Genomic DNA, 18642 nt, shown 5'->3' on the forward strand with positions numbered 1-18642 from the left:
ACCACAAAACAAAACCAACACCAAACCAAAAAACAAACCACACACCCCAAACCTTAAAACATTTTTTCGTTTGCTTCATTGTTACTATCTGGGGAGTGAGAGAGCATGATTTATTTGAAATTGCTTTGGTTTCAACTACCTTCCATAAGGTGTTCTTTGCTAATGAACTGTTTCCAGTAGAGGAGGCAACTAAGCTACTACAGTTCATGCTAACCATTTTCTGATGCACCTAGCTGCATTTTTTCATATACAAAATTCCTTTAAATACTTTAAATAGCATTAAAAACTGACTGAATGTGTATGAATATTCAAGTAGCGTTCTGCTTTTCTGAATGATTCTGAAAGCTTAAGTTAAAGATCTAGCAACATCAAGTCTCCAGTTTCAGTTCCTAGTTGTTCATTTTCTCTAGAACAAGAATCAGAGCATGGATTTGTTTTCAGAGTAAAATACTCAAAAAAGTGATCTGGACTAAGTCTTAATGAACTGTTTGGACACAGCTTTTATTTCTGACATTTGGAAATAAAACTTCATTTATGGCATGCTTCAGAAATTCTTATTTACCTAATGATAACATAAAACATCAGAAGACAGACATTGGAAAGAACAGATCGATCAGCTTACACACTGCTTTCTGCAGACTAACTCATACTTTACATTTTCTTCATTAGTTATGGCTGCTAACATGTAACCTGTCAGGCTGCTCCCATTCGTGCTTAGCCTTACGTAAAAGCAGAGTGATCCAGCTATCGCTCCCAGTTCATTATCAACACTTTAACGATCAGACTGTAATAAAATTACAATCAACTGTAATAAAATCTGCAAACAGTAACTTAAACAGCTGCAGACCAGATTATTTCTGATGAGAAAAGTATATTTATCTTGTTTCTTTTGTGGTAAATTTTGTGTTTCTGTATAACCTGGACGACTCTACACATGTAACAAATGTATCAATACATACACCCCCACACAATAATATTCAAGCATCTAGTTCTACACCTGTAAAAGTTGTAATGCATAAATTAAGTGCTCTTTTCATTACTGCACCTTTAGAGTTATCTTGCAAGTTGGAAAACACTTCAGCACAATTCAAGGGATAAAGTAATTACATTACATACTCTCATTTTGCTCTGTAACTCCTGTTGATTTTTATTGATGATGATAAATGCATTTAGTTTGCACTAAGAGCTACTACTTCCATTATTTCTACCAATATTTCAGGGCTGAAAAAGTGCAATTTCTAGGGCCACGAAAATAACCCAAGTAATAGAAAACAAATTATTGAGACACAAAGACCAAGAGGGTCAAGGGCAGAGATGCTCAAGTAGATCTACAGGTCACACCTGAAATGGAAGACTGTTCTGCCTCTTTGTGAAAGTACATGATCTTTTACACGAGATAAAACCATTTTTGGAAGTTACTTAACATTTAAACAATATTCCAAAGTGAAAAAATTATCCTGTCCACTCAAAATTTAAATTCATTAAAAGAAGGTCTAACATGAGTTCATCACGGCTGCATGGAAAATTCTGTTTCCTCTACAATAAAGATACCAAAACCTCAGCTTTATGCAGATAAACCAGCTATGATTAAAAAGACACACAGACACCTTCCCCCAAAACAGTGGCCTTCAAATTTTATTCTTCAGCCTTTTTCAAGCTGTCATTATAATTTTACATTTTGTACAGTATTTTGTGTACAAAAATTCCATGTATCAAGGGAAAGAATTACCTGTAATAAGATACCATTTATTACAATATTAGGACTGTTGCATTTGCACCCATGATATTTAAAAAATCTCTCAGACAAACCATGTAGAAATAAGTATGCAAAAACTGCAAACAAAAACATTTAAGTAGCCAAAATTAAAAAGACCTTTGTGTGGATCACACAGTCTTGCTCGGTTTCTACTAGGCTATCGCAGCCAAGTAGTCCTTAACCTCGGTTGGAGTAAGCCTCCTAAAACCAGCTTCATTACAGATTCCAACTTCAATGTTGTCTTCTGTCATCTGCCCTTCAAAGCTCTCCTATTAAAGAAAACATAGTTCAGTGCATCATATCAATGTCGTAACAGTAAGAAACTTATTTCTTAAATATTTTGCTAACCTTTAGTGTTAAGATAGCCGTATGAATGGCATCTTCAAGCTCCAAATCTTCATTGTACCTGTAAATAGAAGTTCATGTATTTCAGCGTGGGACAAAGATCTTTCCAAATCCTAATAATCCTAGAGCCTCTAAAAACCCAAACACTACTAAAATCTTCCTGTTTCTCATACAAATGTTATTTGTAAGTACTGTGATATTTATAGTCAAAGTTAGTATTTGTAAAAAAAGTATTTTACCACTTTTCCTACTGACGCTGTGTAGAACTATTTCTGCAAATACGTTGAATATAATGTTTACTGCACTGAAATAATTCTCCATAAACACAAAAGTTGGAGTTTAAATAAAGCAAATTTCCTGTGCATGTGTAAATAAGTAAACTGGAAGCATCCAATCTTAAGTATTTTAAAACTTTGTTCTGATAATCTGAAAGTGTGCATTTTTTATCTGGCTGTTTTACATGGAACCTGAACAAAACAGATAGTATCCTTTCAGACAAGTATCAAATACATTACCTTTTCTCAAGGAATGTTTTTCCATTGACATAATTTTTTCCCATTGCTGTTGCTTTCCACGCAAAGTAAGCTCCCTGTAAAAGCAACAATCTATTGAATTGTTTTGTGTAACTTAGTCAAACATTATGTATTCAATTACTTGGTAAAAAGTACAGAAGCAATTATGAAAATACTGAATGTTCTGAGAATATATGAGCCTATTTTGGATCACATGCAGACTAATTTGATATGAAAACATATGCTGTGAAAGTGTACAAAACATTTGTATAGGGCCCTGCCTATTTTCATCCTCCCACTACTTTGAAAGATGAATTTAGTAAGTCAGCCTAGTTTTGATTTGGGATTCCTTAAAGAGGAACAGTATGTTTGCCCTTGGCAATTAATACAGTCAGATTTTTCCTGAGGTTCACTCCATATATTCTTCTTTTTTAAGATTAAGTAACAATGCAAATCAACCATCTGATTTATCTTAGCTGCTAATAGGATATTTAGCCATCGCTTCTATTCTCTCCTCTGGCATGAAGACCGTCAGCAGTTCTATGGCTGAATCAAGCTGCCTTACACAAGACACCTGCATTTTGCTTTTTACATTTGAGCATCAGGTGGTAATTCAAATTTCTGAAGCTTATCAATGATCACTATAGTGACCTTTTTTTGTTTGACGTAAAGCGTTACAACCCACACATGCATCAAAGGGTAGTTTTTCAGAAGTGCAGTGTAAACACAGCAAATAAACTCACTTAAATTAACCACTGTCATTAAATTCTAAAGCATATGCACTATATTTCACAATTCAACAGATTTTGGCCGAACTTCCATCCAGTTTAGGGAACAACTATTTGAGCAGCATAAGCGGTCAAAATTTTTTTCTGGTACCTGCTGCAGAATGCCACTCTTGTCACTACCAGCTAGGTGGGAAGGCATGAAAGGGGATGGTGATATCCCTCAAAAACAGCTGCCATCCCTCAAGCAATACAGGAACATGCAGGCACAGAGTGATCCAGGCCTCCTCCAAGCACCTATTGAAATTGGCTCATTCTGACTTCAGAAGTTATGTTACGGGATCTTTTGTTCTAGCTCTGCATTCTTCTTCTCATCACAGAAAGTATTTAATGAGCACATATACGGCTTTAGATGTTTTATAAAAGCAGTAGAATTTACAAACGTAGGATACTTACAGAGGGATCTGACTGAAATAAATATGGCCGCCCTTCATTCCAGCCACAAATTAGCAGTGATACACCAAATGGACGAACACCACTACAGGAAAAAAAAAAAAAAAACAACCAAAAACAAACCAAAAAAATCACAGCTGATATGTGAAATTTATTCAGCAAAACCCAAAGATGACTAAATTATTTTGGATGGGTTAACATTCCCCCAAATGCTTCCCGCCAGCCCAGAGCTGTGATCAGGGATGACTAGCCAACCAACGGTACAAAACCAAAAGCATGCTGCCTTGCCCAACATGTTTATTTTCAAGATACGAAGGCCCTATCTCACCCCCTGCCAGTTAGTGTTCCTCCCACTGGCCCACTTTCTGTGGACATTCTCCGTTGAAAAACTCCCTTTCTGACACAAAAAAAATTTAATCACCAGGTAGTTGTTATTCCTTATATTTAAACAACATAAACTTTCTAAGCAACTTCAAAATTCAGAAAACCACATACCCAGATTGTGTGTACTCTTGCATCACAGAGGCAATTCTCTGTACTAGCTGAGCTGTTGGAATGGGCTCATGATAAACCAAGTAATATTGCTGAGCCAGCTTCCGAGCTCTGTGCACAAGTACTCTAAAAACAAAAACAAAAGTAGTACATAAAAGATATTCCAATCATTTGTTACAGCTACAACTGAAAACTCATAATAAATAACTATGCTAAAGAATTATACATCTGGCATAACACCAATGTAAAAAAAAAAAAAAAAATATACTGTGCTGGGTTATCTTTATCAGCTGAGTAATCTCTGAAATACTTAAACTGAAACGAAGGTTGAATTACATTGCTGTTCATTCCCTACTCGTTCTTTAGATAGAAGGTTATTTGACAAGGTATTGAATATATTAAGAAAACCTTAACATGAATTTTATATACTGTGTAATACAATATAATATTATGCCATACACTTAGAAGGAAACAGCTAATTGCTATCTGTTTCTTACATTTGTTCTATGAAAATGTATCTAAATGGTGACCAAATAAAATTTTTTAATACCTGTAATCTGGACCCATACCGCTGTACACTAAACCTATATGTTTCGTAATTGGTTCTACTTTGTGGACACTCCTTTCATCATAAAGAATAGATTTCTGCTTCTTCTCAGTTGCCAACACCACTCCATTTGCAGCTGGAAAGGAACAAGATTTTTTTTTTTTTTTAGTATCAAACTAGAATTATGGAAAGCAGTCAAAACACAGAACAAGTTTATCGGACTGTAAAGAATTTTGCTCCTCCCTTTTTTAAAAACTCTTCAAGTTTACAATCACATTAAACAGAGATACTTTGATGAATCCACCCAACACATTGTTTCTCCTTTTAAATAATCATACAGCTCCCATAATCCCATTCTGAAGATTCTGAAGCCCATATTAATAATTAAGCAGTTGAGATAATTTTCTGTGTAATTTCTATATATATGGACACACAGCTGGAGTTATTTACTTAAGAGACAGGAGCACTCAAAAAAAAAAAAAAAAAAAAAAAAAAAAAAGTCGTCTACTTCTACCAGCTCAGCGTCTCCAAAATCACCCAAGTAATTTTCTTCCCCTAGCATGGGGCTCTATGCTCCCTTCCTTCTTTATAGAAAAATTATAGAGGTGCAGGAAAAAAAAAAGGAAATATTAAACCCACTAAAAGATGTGAAAATCCACTGAAAGAAAGACAGAATATGTAATAGAAGGCAAGATGAAAAAAGAACTAGTACATAGTCTAAACAATTTTAGTTCTCTCAAATGATACTCAGAATCCTGAGTCCTTCAACATACCTTTAATCCCAACCGATGGAGCTCCTGCAGCCACTGCAGCCAAAGCATATTCAATCTGAACAAGCTTTCCAGAAGGACTAAAAAGGAAAATGCAAAAGTAAGCCTAACATAATTCTGATATGCTCAAATCTTTCCTACAACAATCGGATGCTAACTTGCTTTTTTAAGCCCCTTTACACCTCGCATCAGCATATTCTAATCAGAATTTAACCCCCCTCCCCTCCCAAAGACCACAAGTCTGAAGATGCATAACAGCTTCTAAAAGAACTGGACCTGTTCAGCACAGAACTCACTGCTGCACAGTGCTACTGGGATACTCAAACAGTACCTGCCTACAACTCTCATGAAAGCTAATGTGTCTTGGATAAGGAGCAGTGACTGTGATGCAGATTGAAGAAGGACAAGTCCGTCCTCCAACTTCATACCATTTTAAACAAGTTTTCCACTCAGTGGAAAGAACCTTCAGAGTGCATCATGACTTTCTACTGAAATGGCACTATACATGTGGTTTGCAAAAGTTTTCAAGACCCTGATGTCCATTGCTGAAAGGTATGAGCAAAACACTGCTAATCTTTTTGACTGAGAAACACATATCAGGTCAATGGCACAAGACAAAAACAGCTCCCATTCCACCCCCAGGTATTCCCGCATTTTGTTTTAATGATCCATGTTATTCTGGTAATGGATGCAGAATCATAAGAACAGAGCCGCAGGTGTCAGGCTGACAAAGTAACTCATCCAGAATGAGGGGGATCAAGAGGTCCACTCTCGATCCCCAGGGAAAAGGACAGCACAGAGCCAGTCACTCACTGGACAAGTGATTTTGCAAGGCGGATCTGTTCTCTGGGCTGTATTTCAGACACTGTTGTTTTAATAGATGTGGAAGTAAAATAGAAAATTATGTAACTCAGTGCTTAGAGCAGTTAGAAAAAAAAAGCAAGCAGTAATCAATTAGTGTAGTTATTTATACACTGAGTAAACAATGTATAAAAGTGACACAGTAATAATTCTAGCTTCTCCACTACAAAATACTAACAAACCAGAACAAGTTTCCTATGCCTGCAATTGAAATATACAGAACATTAGCAAAATATTTTAAAAGTAAGCACAATCTAAAATAAATAATTCTCAGCACAAGGAACAGGTGAATGAGGGAAAACGAAAGTAGGTGTATTCTCTTCCATGTGAGTATAAAATCAAATGGCTTCAAGCTTCAGAGCATATAGTACTTCCGTACAGTACAAAAAGTTTGTAACTCCCTTAGGAAACCACTTCCGAGAGCTAATAAAGAATTTAACCCACTTGAGTAAAGCAGGCACATTTGGCGGCATCCATCAAGAAGATTCTTTTCCTAGTTTTAGATTTTGAACTGCTTCGTTTGCTTAACTGCAACAAGCCTGTAGTAACCCAGTTTCCAATTACACGGCATTACTCGCCTCTGAGATTAAGGGGACACTTTACCAAAAGCAGCACAAAGATTCTTGCATTCAGTTTTCCTTTCTATATATAAAATATAATTCTGGATAGCTTAACAGTTTAATCAAAAAAGAATGGAAAGTAATTTCCTTTTCTCTGAATTAATCTTAAGTGTATGCATTAGATCAACACTTTAATAGGAACCACTCCAATGGCATATTCATTCCGTGCATGCAATCATCCCGCACCTAGCTGTGCGCAACACAAAGTGGAAGGAGAGCACCACCTGCAAGTGCAGCAGGAAGGCAAATAAACTATTTAAAACTCATCCGAAAACTTCTTTCATTCCCACATCTGCAAAGTTTGCTCTGAAGCAAGCTCTCAAGATACCATAGCTCAGCTACCATCAGGCATTTCCAGTTAGCTCAGAGATACGGAATTACTACCCACCCTAAAGCGAGTGCGTGGGGACCCTAAGTTTGCTAAACCGTTTCACCAAGCACTCACTATAAGGCACTACCAGTGACGAGACAGACCTTCGGTCGGCCCCACAGTGACTCTGACTCACAGCAACGACAGAAGATAGAAGCAGCGACTGCTCTCGGGCCCGAGGTCAGCGACACAGATCAGGTGGGAGCCGGGACTCTCACCTCAGTCCTCGCTTCTCTCCCCGGCTGCCCCTGCAGCCGTTCCGCTCACGAAGACTCCCAGCAGCCAGCTGAGTGTCCCCCTCAGGCGAAGGCGCCTGATCCCAGTCGCCTTCCCTACGGCCGCCCCTTCTGCCCAGGTCCAGCCGCCGCCACCCCCAAGCGCTGGCAGGCCGGGCCCCGCCGACCCGCCGAGGACGCGATGACTCTGCAAAGTCCCCACTCCCTCCCTCCCGCCCCGGCGCCGGAAGAGCGCTCCGCGTAGGCTGTGCGCCGTTCTCCCCCTCGCCCGCCGGCCCGCCTGCCGAGAGCCCAGGCCTACAGCCCTCTCCCCCCCAAGCACCTGAACGTAGTGAGGGAGAAGCTGTAGCCGCGCTCCGCCATTTTGGAACAAACCCGTGCACTCCCCTCACCAGCTTCCTCTGCGCAGGCGTAGTCTCTCCTCCCGCTTCCTCCCCGCGGACACAGCTAGCGCGCTGATTGGCCAGGAGGTGGAGCAGAGCGGAGCATGCCGGGAAGCAGCGCCGGGCCCGCGAGGGACGCGATTGGTGAAGAGGCGCGCCGTGGGGCATACTGGGAGTTGAAGTCCTCGATTGCCCGGCTTGCCGCTCCGCCCTCCTGGTAGCGAGTGGAATGCTGGGACGTGAAGTCCTGGTCTCCGTCCCGGGGCCGTGTTGCCAAGTGCTCAGGGCACTCGACTTCCCAGAAGGCTCAGAGACAGGTGCGCATGCCCAGTGCGCCCTCGGGCGAGCTACCGCCTTCCCCTCCTCTGAGGCCTTGGCGGGGTTGTGTGGTGATATGGCGGCCCTGGTGGTGGTCTTCTCTCCGCTGCCGCGGCTTCGTGGACTCCTTCAGCGCTGCTGGGGGCGGCTGGAGCGCGGTCTCTTGCTGGGTTTCTCCGGGGGCCAAAGCCCCCCCTGGGGTAGGTACCGGCCTGCTCCTGTCCCGGCTGAATGCGGGCGGGACCTGTTTCTAACGTTGAACGGCGGAGGGAGGGGGCTGGAGCAGGAGAGGTCGCAGCCCTGGGGACAATGAGGGAACGGGGTGAGAGGCGCTGCTGGCCGCTCCTGCCTCCTCGTTTTGGGGGTGTCGGTAGCATCCGTCTCGTATTTCCTCAGGTGCACGTGAAAATGGGGCTTGGCTGTAATGAATTACTTTTCTTTTTTCCTTCAGGACCAGCATTAGCTGTCCAAGCTCCAGCTTGTCTTCCAGAGCCAGTAGGCGACACTAGAGAAAGTAATGAGGCGCCCAGCTTCCTAGATAGCATCTTGTGGATGGCAGCACCAAAGAAAAGGCGCACCATTGAAGTGAACCGCTGCAGGCGAAGAAATCCCAATAAGCTTATAAAAGTAAAGGTAATCACCAAATTTCCACGGGCTTGCCGCCGTATTCACTGCAAATAATTTTTTAATGGGAAACAAGCATGCTGGAGTAAGATTTACACCAATCATTTTTCATCTCACTTATTGTAGAGAATCATTATAGTGGTCAGTACTGACTGAACAACCTTTCTGGAATTTGTTTATAAATAAGCTTAGAATACATTGTAATCTTCAAAATACTTTGCAACGGGTGCATTCATCATGTGTGACTGTAGTCTGTGGTTAAATAAAAAGTGAAAGCCAACAGAATGTGAATTTTAGCTAAAAAGCTGGTATAAATGGAAAAGGTCTATCCTTTCTGTGCATCTAATTGAGTTGATAGGTATTGGGTCTCCCAGTCATCAGTAGGCATAATGATTTAGGTATTGACTTCATAAGCTATTTTTAGTAGTAAGCATTTGATGTAGTAGTGCATTGTAGAATACATAGAATTTTGAGAAGGCAGTTGAATTTCTCTGGTATTTCATTTAACCTTTTTAGTAGTTTGTGATTGTTCTCTGTTTCTTTTGTTGTTCTTGTTCAAACTACAAAATTTACTGTTTTCTACTGTTTTTCAGAGGAACATAGATGTTTGTCCTGAGTGTGGAAACTTGAAACAGAAGCATGTCCTTTGTGGCTATTGTTATGCAAAGGTCAAAGCAGAAACTCGACTGATACGGATGGAAATACGTAAAAAGGAGGGAGGACCATTTAATACTCCTACTGTGGAGACTGTTGTCCTTTATGATGGAGAAAAGCCCACAGAAAAAGATGAAGGCAAGCGGATCATTGAAAGAGCCAGGAAGCGTCCATCTTGGTTTGTTCAAAACTGATGCTTTAGAACTAATGCTAACAAAAACAGTTGCTACAGCAAGAAAGATCATGTTTTTCAAGAATGTTTTCCTTGTTTCGTTCATGCAATGTTGATATGGATAACCTATGCACTTTTGGGAATCCGCTTGAATCATGTGTCGCGCCATATGGTGTTGCAGTCAGGTGTTGTTTCTATAGCATGCAGTGGGAAATGTGTCTCAGTGATACATCGTAACAGTCAACAATTAAAGAGAAATCAGGATCTACCTTGGGTTTGGACATCTGTGTACAGTACACTGAATAATTTGTATGTTAATGTTCTATGCTGGTTTTGTAAACAATGGGGTTTTTTCAACAAAGGGAAAACATTCACAGATGTAAAATAAAGTATGTTAAGTATCCTAGGGAAATATGCTTTCTGGTTTTGGCAGCTGCTCTTTTGGAAGAAACAAAACAAACAAAACCCCCACAATTTCAAAACCAATGGTGGTTAGAAACAAAGGATATTTACAAGGAAAGATACAGTTATCTGGTTATTTCCATGGCTCTTAGCAGAATCTGCCTGGAGCTCTCCACAGTGCTGCTGTTTGAGATATTCCTGAGTCAATACCTAAATCATTATTCCTGAGCTAACTAGTGATTGCCATGAAGTATTTGCTCTTTTTCTGTACCAGGCTGAAGGTGAAGTGTTTCTTGCAGTTGTTGGTATACAAAATAATTTTCTGTCTTAAAGGGAAATGGGGGAGATGAAAGGTCTTCCCCCCCCCCCCCCCCCCCCCCCCAAAGTGCACAGTGATTTCTTGAGTGAAATAACGAATTTGAATGTAATGACTGGAAGTCGGTAAATTTGATAAGGACCAAAACCTGATTCTTTGCAGCCATTGCTAGTAACTAGTCTGGGTGGTCAGTGTCTGCTTGGAGAAAACCACACAGAACAGCATACAACAGCATCCTGGGTCTTCTGCAGAGGGGGCAACTCTGCCCTCTGCTGTGCATTGGTACTCTTCAGTGGTGCAGTTACAGCATCTAGCTGTGAGTTTTCACTAAGATTTTAGACACACCGTAGCACCGTTACATTTAAGATTAAGGCTGTTTTCAGTTTTTGGTTGGGATTTTAATATACCAACGGTACTGTTGGGTATTACGGTTCAGCCAGTCTAATAGCTGTTTGCTGCCAAAAAATGCAAGCCTGACCCTAACCCTGGCTAGGTTGCCCCTGTGTTTCCTTGGTACTTGAGCATGTCTGCTCCTGTGCTGTCCTGGTTTGGGAAGCTATGCTGACAGAGAATTGTTCCCTGGCTTTCTACAGCTTGGTTTTCAGTGGGTACCCCCCTATAGCTTGGCTCGTGTCAGGGTCAGAAAAGTGGCAACGTGGACAGTAGGAGTATGAAAGTGGAGGACACAGGACCACGCTTTCTAGAATAGCCTTTGTATGTATGTGGCTGAGCCAATTATGCCTGCTTAAGAAGTGGGCTTGTGTGTGCTTTTCACTTCTGCTTTCCTTGCTCTGGATTCCATGTTCTGAAACATAACATCTGTTCCTACCAGTTAGCGGAGATGTTATATTTCTTCCATAGTTTAAGGGAATAATGAAAGCTGATAAGTGTAAATCGATGCCATTTAGTTGACAGTATCCAAGCAATCAACATAAGTTCTTTTTGATTTGTCCAAACAGGATTTATTGCAGTCGTATCTGTTTTTCAGTTATTCAGAACTGAAGCCAATAAAAGGTGGCAAGCAGGATGCAGAGTGGAAGTCTTTCTTTTGATAGAGCTGCATGGGATGAGACTGACGTATTGGAGGTGAGATTAGCCAAGCAGTAAAACAGATATATTGTCCCGAGGAGAAGGTGTATATGTATTTTAGGGAGAGGTAGGGGTTTTTTGTTTCTTTGTCTGCATATTATAGGACCAACTACACTGTACTGTCTTAGCTGCTTTTTATATATTTTTGACAAAGGTTCTGTAGAGAAATAAGCTAAATTAACATGGGATGTTGAGAGTCATGGGTTAATTTCTCAGAAACACAGAGGTATTATAAAAAAAAAAAGACTTTCTCTAAACATGAGGGAGGACGTGTGGTTTCTGCTAATGGAGTAATAATTATAATTGGCAGTATATTGCATTAGTTTAGTTTATTGAATTATGGTATCAGTGAAGCAACGAAGGTGCTTTACAAATAGAGTTCTTATGAAACATGAATGAAGTTAGGCTGTGTCAACACTAGGTGTTTTAAGATACTTGCCAGGCCACGGTTAGGTGATGATTCATAGCCATACTGCTTATGTTAGTACTGCATTTGTGCAATCCAGACAAGAGGACATGCTTGATAATGTTTCATAGTGGTTTTTGAGTAATGTGGGGGGAAAAAGTCATTAAAATATCTGGTATTCATGATCTCTAAAAGAAAAATTAGAAACAACTGACAAATATTGAAGATTTGTATATGCAACTGATAAAGTACCAGTTAATTTTCCAAAAAAGAAATCATCTTCGGTGAGAGACAGAACAGTTTAGTTTGAATGACTTTTACTTCAAAAGAAGAGTAAAGGAAAGCTTACTTTCATAGCTTTGTTTTATTAACACTGACAATATGAAGCTCTATTACTTTAAAAAATAAATAAATTCCAGAATTCCTCTAAAAAGTGGCATAGTCTGTTACTTGAAATAAACCCTGTTTATATGCAATTTTGAAGGAAATATAAATTGCAATACTGCTAATATATAAATATACATTTTTTGAAACAATGTAAATTAAAACTAACAAATAGCATACCGGCTGTTACAAATGCTGTACTCCAGAATCCATTTAAAAAGGAAAAATACATACCTCAGGGGAATTTCACTTTGATACACTGGGAACCTGCTAATAGTTGAAAAAGACATTCTTTTTTGTCTAAAAATTTCATATGATTAAATACATGTTATATTTGATTATGTTTTTCTTCTGTAAGGATTTTATGTAAAAATTCATTTTACATTTTAGAAAGAACCAGGAAGATGATGTAATGTCCTAAAATACAAGGATGCAAGTTGCTGAAAGATTGTGTATCATACTAAGATAGGGGTGATCTCTGGCAGTGATCAATTATGATATCCATAGAGGTTGATAAATTAACCGCCCATTTAGCAAGGAAATTTTAATGAAAGGGTTTTGCACAGTCCTCATCTATTCTGTTGAACACACTGTGCTAGCAGGAGCTGGCAGTTGATATAAAATATACTTCTGTAAAGCACTAGGTGGCAGAGGAGTGTAGCTTTCTGGTAGGTGCAAAACAAAAGCCAAAGATCACTAGTGAGATAGGAAACAGTGTCAGATTCAAGAAATTTGCACCTGTGTAAGCAAAAGATCTGCAAAAAGACTAAATTTGCTAAGTACAAAGAAAGATACAATAGTTGTTACGATACATAAAGTAATCTATTGTAATTCATTGTTCAGACTAAATTTAATTAGATCTATACTGAGAACTACTGCGCTGGCTTTTGTATATATTTATGCACTTCTGCTCTTTGCTGGGTGAATTATTTGAAATTGCAGTTGTACCTATCATTTTTCCCTAACAAGATAGTGGAGCTCTTTTTACGCCTCTTAATTAAAGTTGGCTTTCTATGTTGCTTTGTATGCCTAGTATATTCAGGTAGTTGACATTCTATTTATGCAGCTATAAAGTCCTGCAAATAATAGGTCTGGCGGCATTCCAATGAATTTCAAGGTATAACTGCCTTGACTTTTTATAATCATAAGGATCAATTTGCAAACAGCAGACATGAAGTGGAAAGAAAAGAAAACCAATTTGGTGTTTAAATGGATATTAGTTGCTCAGAAGGGAATAGAAGATTGTGTGCTCCATCAAAGTTTTAAAATGTTTTGGAAACACACAAGTGATAAAAGTGCCTGTATCTTTAGAACTTACTTGTTAATTAGTATTTAAATAAGATATTTGCAAAAATCCTTCTTTTAACTCACATGACTGCATTGTGTAATTTATACATTGCATGAGGATCAGTAAATACAATTTGTTTCCAAATAATTTGCCTAACTCTTAACCTGCCAGAGACTTTAAGAATGGGGCCAAATGGGAGGCAAATCAATGAAAGGAATAAGAAGGAAGTAGGCTATGCAGCAGTGATGGATCTAGTTTTGCCTACTCTATGTATATTCCTAGGAAATTCTGTTGAATTCAGTGGAGCATAATTCAAGGCAGAATTTTTTCCAATGTACTGAAACCCTGGACATATGGATGTATGCGTGTATATATATTTTTAATGCAGAACATATAACTGTGAAACTACTGCTGGATAGCAACCAGATTGGGTTTACAGCTGAAAACTAAGACTGCATTTGATGAATACAGTAAATCGAGTCTAATCAGTTGATACTTTAATTTCTTTCAAACATCCTATATTTCAAGTTTCCCCTGGTTGAGGGGGGGAAAAAAAGGGTGTAAGATTCATTTCATGTTGAATGTGCTGGATAAACATATCAAAAGCAAAACTGCAACTGTGCTGGAGCAGAAGACCCAAAACAAAAACTTCTGTGGAGTTGTCAATGTGCATATTTGGCAGCGATTTCTCTAAAGCCTCACTCCTGGATCATGTGAATTTTTTTTTAAATAAAGCAGATTTCCTGGTTCTAAGATGGTAGGTCAAAGATGAAGCAGCAAAGATTTGGAAAATCACTAGGCAGAAAACCAATCCTATATTATTATTTTCTTAAGTGTCATACCTTTTAAACCAATCCTATGATTTTGAAAATTTGGGATATATGCTTAGTGTGTTCTGACCATCCAAATACAAAAGCATCTGACTGTTTCCCTTGGTTTCTTGAAAGGGCACAGACTCTTCTCTATACAAGGTGGTTCTGATAGAGTTGTTCTCACTACTCAAGCATACAGAAACATTTTGTCTGCCATGTCAGGGGTATAAGCTTGATTAATCCTTTATGTGTCCTAAATCTGGGACCAGCTCAAGAGGAATAGGCACATTAAATGCAGTGTGTGTCATGGTGTGGGAAGGACAATCAGTCCCTACTTACACAGCTGGCATAGGTTTTACATCCATTCCCAAGGTATATTAATGCTGTTTCTATTCCCAGCCCCATCACGCAGGCTCATGGGCTTGTCTAGCAATATGGCTTACAGCTCTATTTTCCGTTATGGTGTAGCTCTAGAGCACATGATGTGAAATACTTCCAGTGGAACTAAGGATTTTGAACAGGCTATTGGAAAGATGTATGTTTCATTTTATAATCTGGGATTAATATTAAATACGAAGAATAGTGGTTTTAAAGGGGCTATACTGAATAGCTTAAGGCTCCAAATTGACAGACCAGTCCTGTAGGAAAGGTTTGTTCTAAATATATTGGGTTCGGAAGTTCCTACTCATTCATCTTTTGACTGTTCCTACTCAGTTATAATCAGATCAAGCAAAGCGTCTAAGGTGTTTTGAAGAATAACATCAAGATTTGTCCAATTAAAGTTATATAATTCTGTCACTCTTAAACAGGATAAATAATACGTTGATCTTCAAGAAGCCATTGATTCCAGTAGGATTTCTTTTAAAGGACATTGTAATTCCAAGTGAGTGAGAGGCAGGCTGTAAAGCATCAAGCTGTTGTATTACAGTCACTTAATGAGATCATGAAAGTGGTTTTTTATTGAAATCAAGGAAATAAAAATTAAACCTGTCAGTTGCCAACACCCATCATGATACATCACTTGAGCCCATGAGTCCAGCTCTGCCATAGTCCTTTGGATAAGGTCATTCATGAACAAAGAGTGCAATCTTTTAGGAGCTCAGGAGAATGCCGAGACATTTGAATTTCTCTTGCCCCAGATGAATCCTTCTCAGGTACATTTGTCCAGCACAGAGTGGATTATCACAAAGTTACTATGAAAAAGGAATGGAGGAAGGGTTGATGACCAAGAAGGTACAGTCGTTGGCAAGTATGTAGAAGTAAGAGACATCCTGTTGCTGTGTAGGTAATACAAGGAGTACAATAAGAATTACTGCAAGAAACATACCTACATTGTGCAACTGAGTGAATAACTGCAGTGTGTGTGGCACTGCAGAAACTGGTGGCATAGCAAATACCACTCTGTCATGCCTCACTTTCATGTTAGCAATTTATTTTGGAAGCTAAATGGCATGATTCCTACTTGACAGGTGGCAAACTGAGGTGCAGAAAGAGCGAGTGAATTCCTTAAAATTGCTCCCTCAGTCAGTGGCAGAGGAAGGAACTGAAGCTATTTGCAGATTATCAGCCTTTTGTATTCTCTGCTGTGTCACAGGTTAGGAAATAATAACAATTAACACTTCTGGGGGCCGTTGATCTAGCTAGGTTTGTCTTTTGATCAAGTAAACTGCTGTAAAGATACTATATATCTAAATGTTTGTTAGGACATAGGCCCATGAGGGCCTTTATTGAGAGCTCTTCAGATAAGCTGGAAATCTGGTTTATTACTAAATGCCTTCTTAATTTCTCCTTTCACTTGAGAACAGGAGGAAAAACAGTGTTATTTTTCCAAGAAGCTTCCAAGGACCAGACTCAATCACTTCTCATCTGCAGAAGAGTGCCTTACCCTAAAAGAAAAGCCGTTCTGTCCTGTGGGGTTATTTATAAGAGTATGACTCAGCTGGACAGCCATGGCAGAACCTGTCCCCAGGAATTTTTAATGTATGAATCTAAAAATAAGTGTTGTCCTAGAAGTAAAAGATTTCTCCTCCACAGATTGGATTCCTTTGGTCGAGGAATAAGGTGCCTTCTTTATCTGCTATATACAAGACATTCTGTCTAATAGGAAAAAAAAATAAACAACCTAAACAATACAAGCAATTAAATTGTTTGAAAAAACTCAAGAACATAAGATCCGGAGATCATTCACCAGCAAAACCAGCAGTACCAATGTGCAAAGAATTGGTTTACATCACTTCTCAAAGAAACATTTTTTCTCTGAGACGCTTAATGCTGAAAAATAGGAAGGAAGAGAATTTGCCATCATTTTTCCCCTTTTCTTTCCGATCAAAGAGATGTACTTTGCTTCCAAGCCACCAGATGATTTGGCAGATGCTGGGATCCCTGAATCTGTTGCTTAGGTTATGTAACTATCAGATTCAACAGGTAACTGACTGGGAATAGGTAGTCTTGAACAAAAGTAATTTAATTCTTTCCAGTTTATTGGTGTTATAATGACCCTGATTGCAATGACTGTATCTTCCCAAGAGCATAGAGTTTGGCTTTGTTAATATGATTTTCAAGAACACTATCTATACCAGGAACATAGCACTTGGAGGAGCAAAAATAAGGACTCCATGTCCTTCTTTGACAGATCTTATGGCTAGATTTGGGTTTGAGAAATATGAAGGATAATCTGAGACTTCAAGCAAGATTCCTTTCTTTATAAAGATAAAGCTGAAACGAAAAAGTGATGAACAGTGATAAATATGTTTCACCAAGTTTTCACAGCCTGTGGAGTTAAAAAGTAAAAAGATGAAAGTTCCTTGCTGAATTCAAAGCCATAGAAAGCATTGTCAGACAGGCTATGTTTTGTGCATACTATATACCTGTCCCAACAGAATTCCTCTTACACGTCTGCAGTCAGTGTTAGTCATGTCCATCTCATTAATAGAGCAAGCAGCAGAAAAAGCTCTAAGAAAAATGTGAGTTACAAGGCCCCTACTTCAACGTAAAATCCATAGTTACTTTGGTCAAGTAATAGACATTAACATTTCACCACCAAGCATCTTCCGCTAAGTGGTTACCGTAAGCAATGGTTCTTAGTGGGTATGTTGCCAGTAATTAGAGAAAATTGTCCCTGTCTCTCTGTGCCTCTCTTCTGTCTACAAAATGGGGATAATACCAATTTCGTGACATTCCCATGGACCTCTGTCAGGAATCTTTTTTCTTAAGCCATCTATGTTCTGAAGATCACCAGAATGCAGACATGGGTGTATTCAGCAAAAAAGCCAGTTGCACACAGAAGTCTACCTTTCCGGTGGACTGGGTATTGCTTATGAAGCCTGTTTTCAAAATGTTGGCCACTGGGCACTGATGCCCACTTCAGCTTCAGAGGAAGGCTGGAGGGGTACCCTATATAGAAATAACCATGCTTATAGCGCATTTTACAGGCTCTTCACACTCATGCCACTAGATGCGGTGTGCCCATTACAGAAAAGCAGCTCTTCTCACTCTCTAGACTACACAGCACAGCATCACTGGCCTGCACACAAGCACTAACAGCAGCTCTGCATTGACAGTCTCATAGGAGTAGTCGTGGAAGATAATCCACTGATGGCTGGGGAATAAAAAGCAAGTACAGAGACGGCACAAACCACATCTTGGTTTGGTTGTATGCAGCTACCTGCAGCAGGCTTGTGTCTGTGTGTGGTCTGTGTGTTTTCCTGACCGTGCCACTCACTGTGGTCCCGGTATAGTAAGGGACAGATTCTGCCATACCAGGTGGTCAAAGGAATCATGGATGGTCTGACCTTTTCAGGTCCTGAGGAGGCGGGAGGGAACGGAGGCAGTCCCTAGCTGAGGGCAGCTGAACCCTGCAGTGCCTCTTTTCCACCCATCAACCACCACCATCCACAGTGGGCTTGTATTACGCACGGCATAAAGATTCTTGGATCTGTGCAGAGATCAGGATGGAGTGCAGCAGGAAGCAATTCTTCTTTACCCGCTCTTGCTGCCCTTACTGGAGAGAATATGGAGTTGAGATTTTTGAATTTAAGCTATTTGAATTGTACCATAGTTCTTCCATCAGTGAAATAGACAGAAGTATGGGGAATGTTTGACAGGCCA

General features: G+C 39.6%; 2 protein-coding genes across 4 annotated transcripts; one reads left to right on the forward strand and one right to left on the reverse strand.

The window, feature by feature from the left end:
* Positions 1-482: 482 nt before the first annotated feature.
* Positions 483-8144, reverse strand: PSMA2 (proteasome 20S subunit alpha 2). The gene is made up of 8 exons (XM_049816130.1): positions 8010-8144; positions 5604-5680; positions 4834-4966; positions 4287-4409; positions 3795-3876; positions 2617-2690; positions 2105-2162; positions 483-2025 (listed from the first exon to the last, which is right to left on the reverse strand). Exons 1-8 carry the CDS (start codon positions 8048-8050, stop codon positions 1909-1911), a joined length of 705 nt encoding a protein of 234 aa, XP_049672087.1. The 5' UTR covers positions 8051-8144; the 3' UTR covers positions 483-1908.
* A 271-nt stretch (positions 8145-8415) lies between these two features.
* Positions 8416-14261, forward strand: MRPL32 (mitochondrial ribosomal protein L32). Of its 3 annotated transcripts, none has more exons than XM_049816133.1 (4): positions 8416-8588; positions 8840-9021; positions 9606-9844; positions 11516-14261. In XM_049816133.1, the coding sequence occupies exons 1-4, from the start codon at positions 8465-8467 to the stop codon at positions 11556-11558; spliced, it is 588 nt and encodes a 195-aa protein (XP_049672090.1). In that variant the 5' UTR covers positions 8416-8464; the 3' UTR covers positions 11559-14261. The 3 variants fall into 3 exon arrangements, with proteins under 3 accessions (XP_049672090.1, XP_049672089.1, XP_049672091.1); XM_049816132.1 differs by having other exon boundaries at positions 11545-14261; XM_049816134.1 differs by lacking the exon at positions 11516-14261 and having other exon boundaries at positions 9606-10625.
* The last annotated feature ends 4381 nt before the right edge of the window (positions 14262-18642 follow it).

The sequence above is a fragment of the Accipiter gentilis genome, chromosome 14 (assembly GCF_929443795.1).
Source record: "Accipiter gentilis chromosome 14, bAccGen1.1, whole genome shotgun sequence".
NCBI lineage: Eukaryota > Metazoa > Chordata > Aves > Accipitriformes > Accipitridae > Astur > Astur gentilis.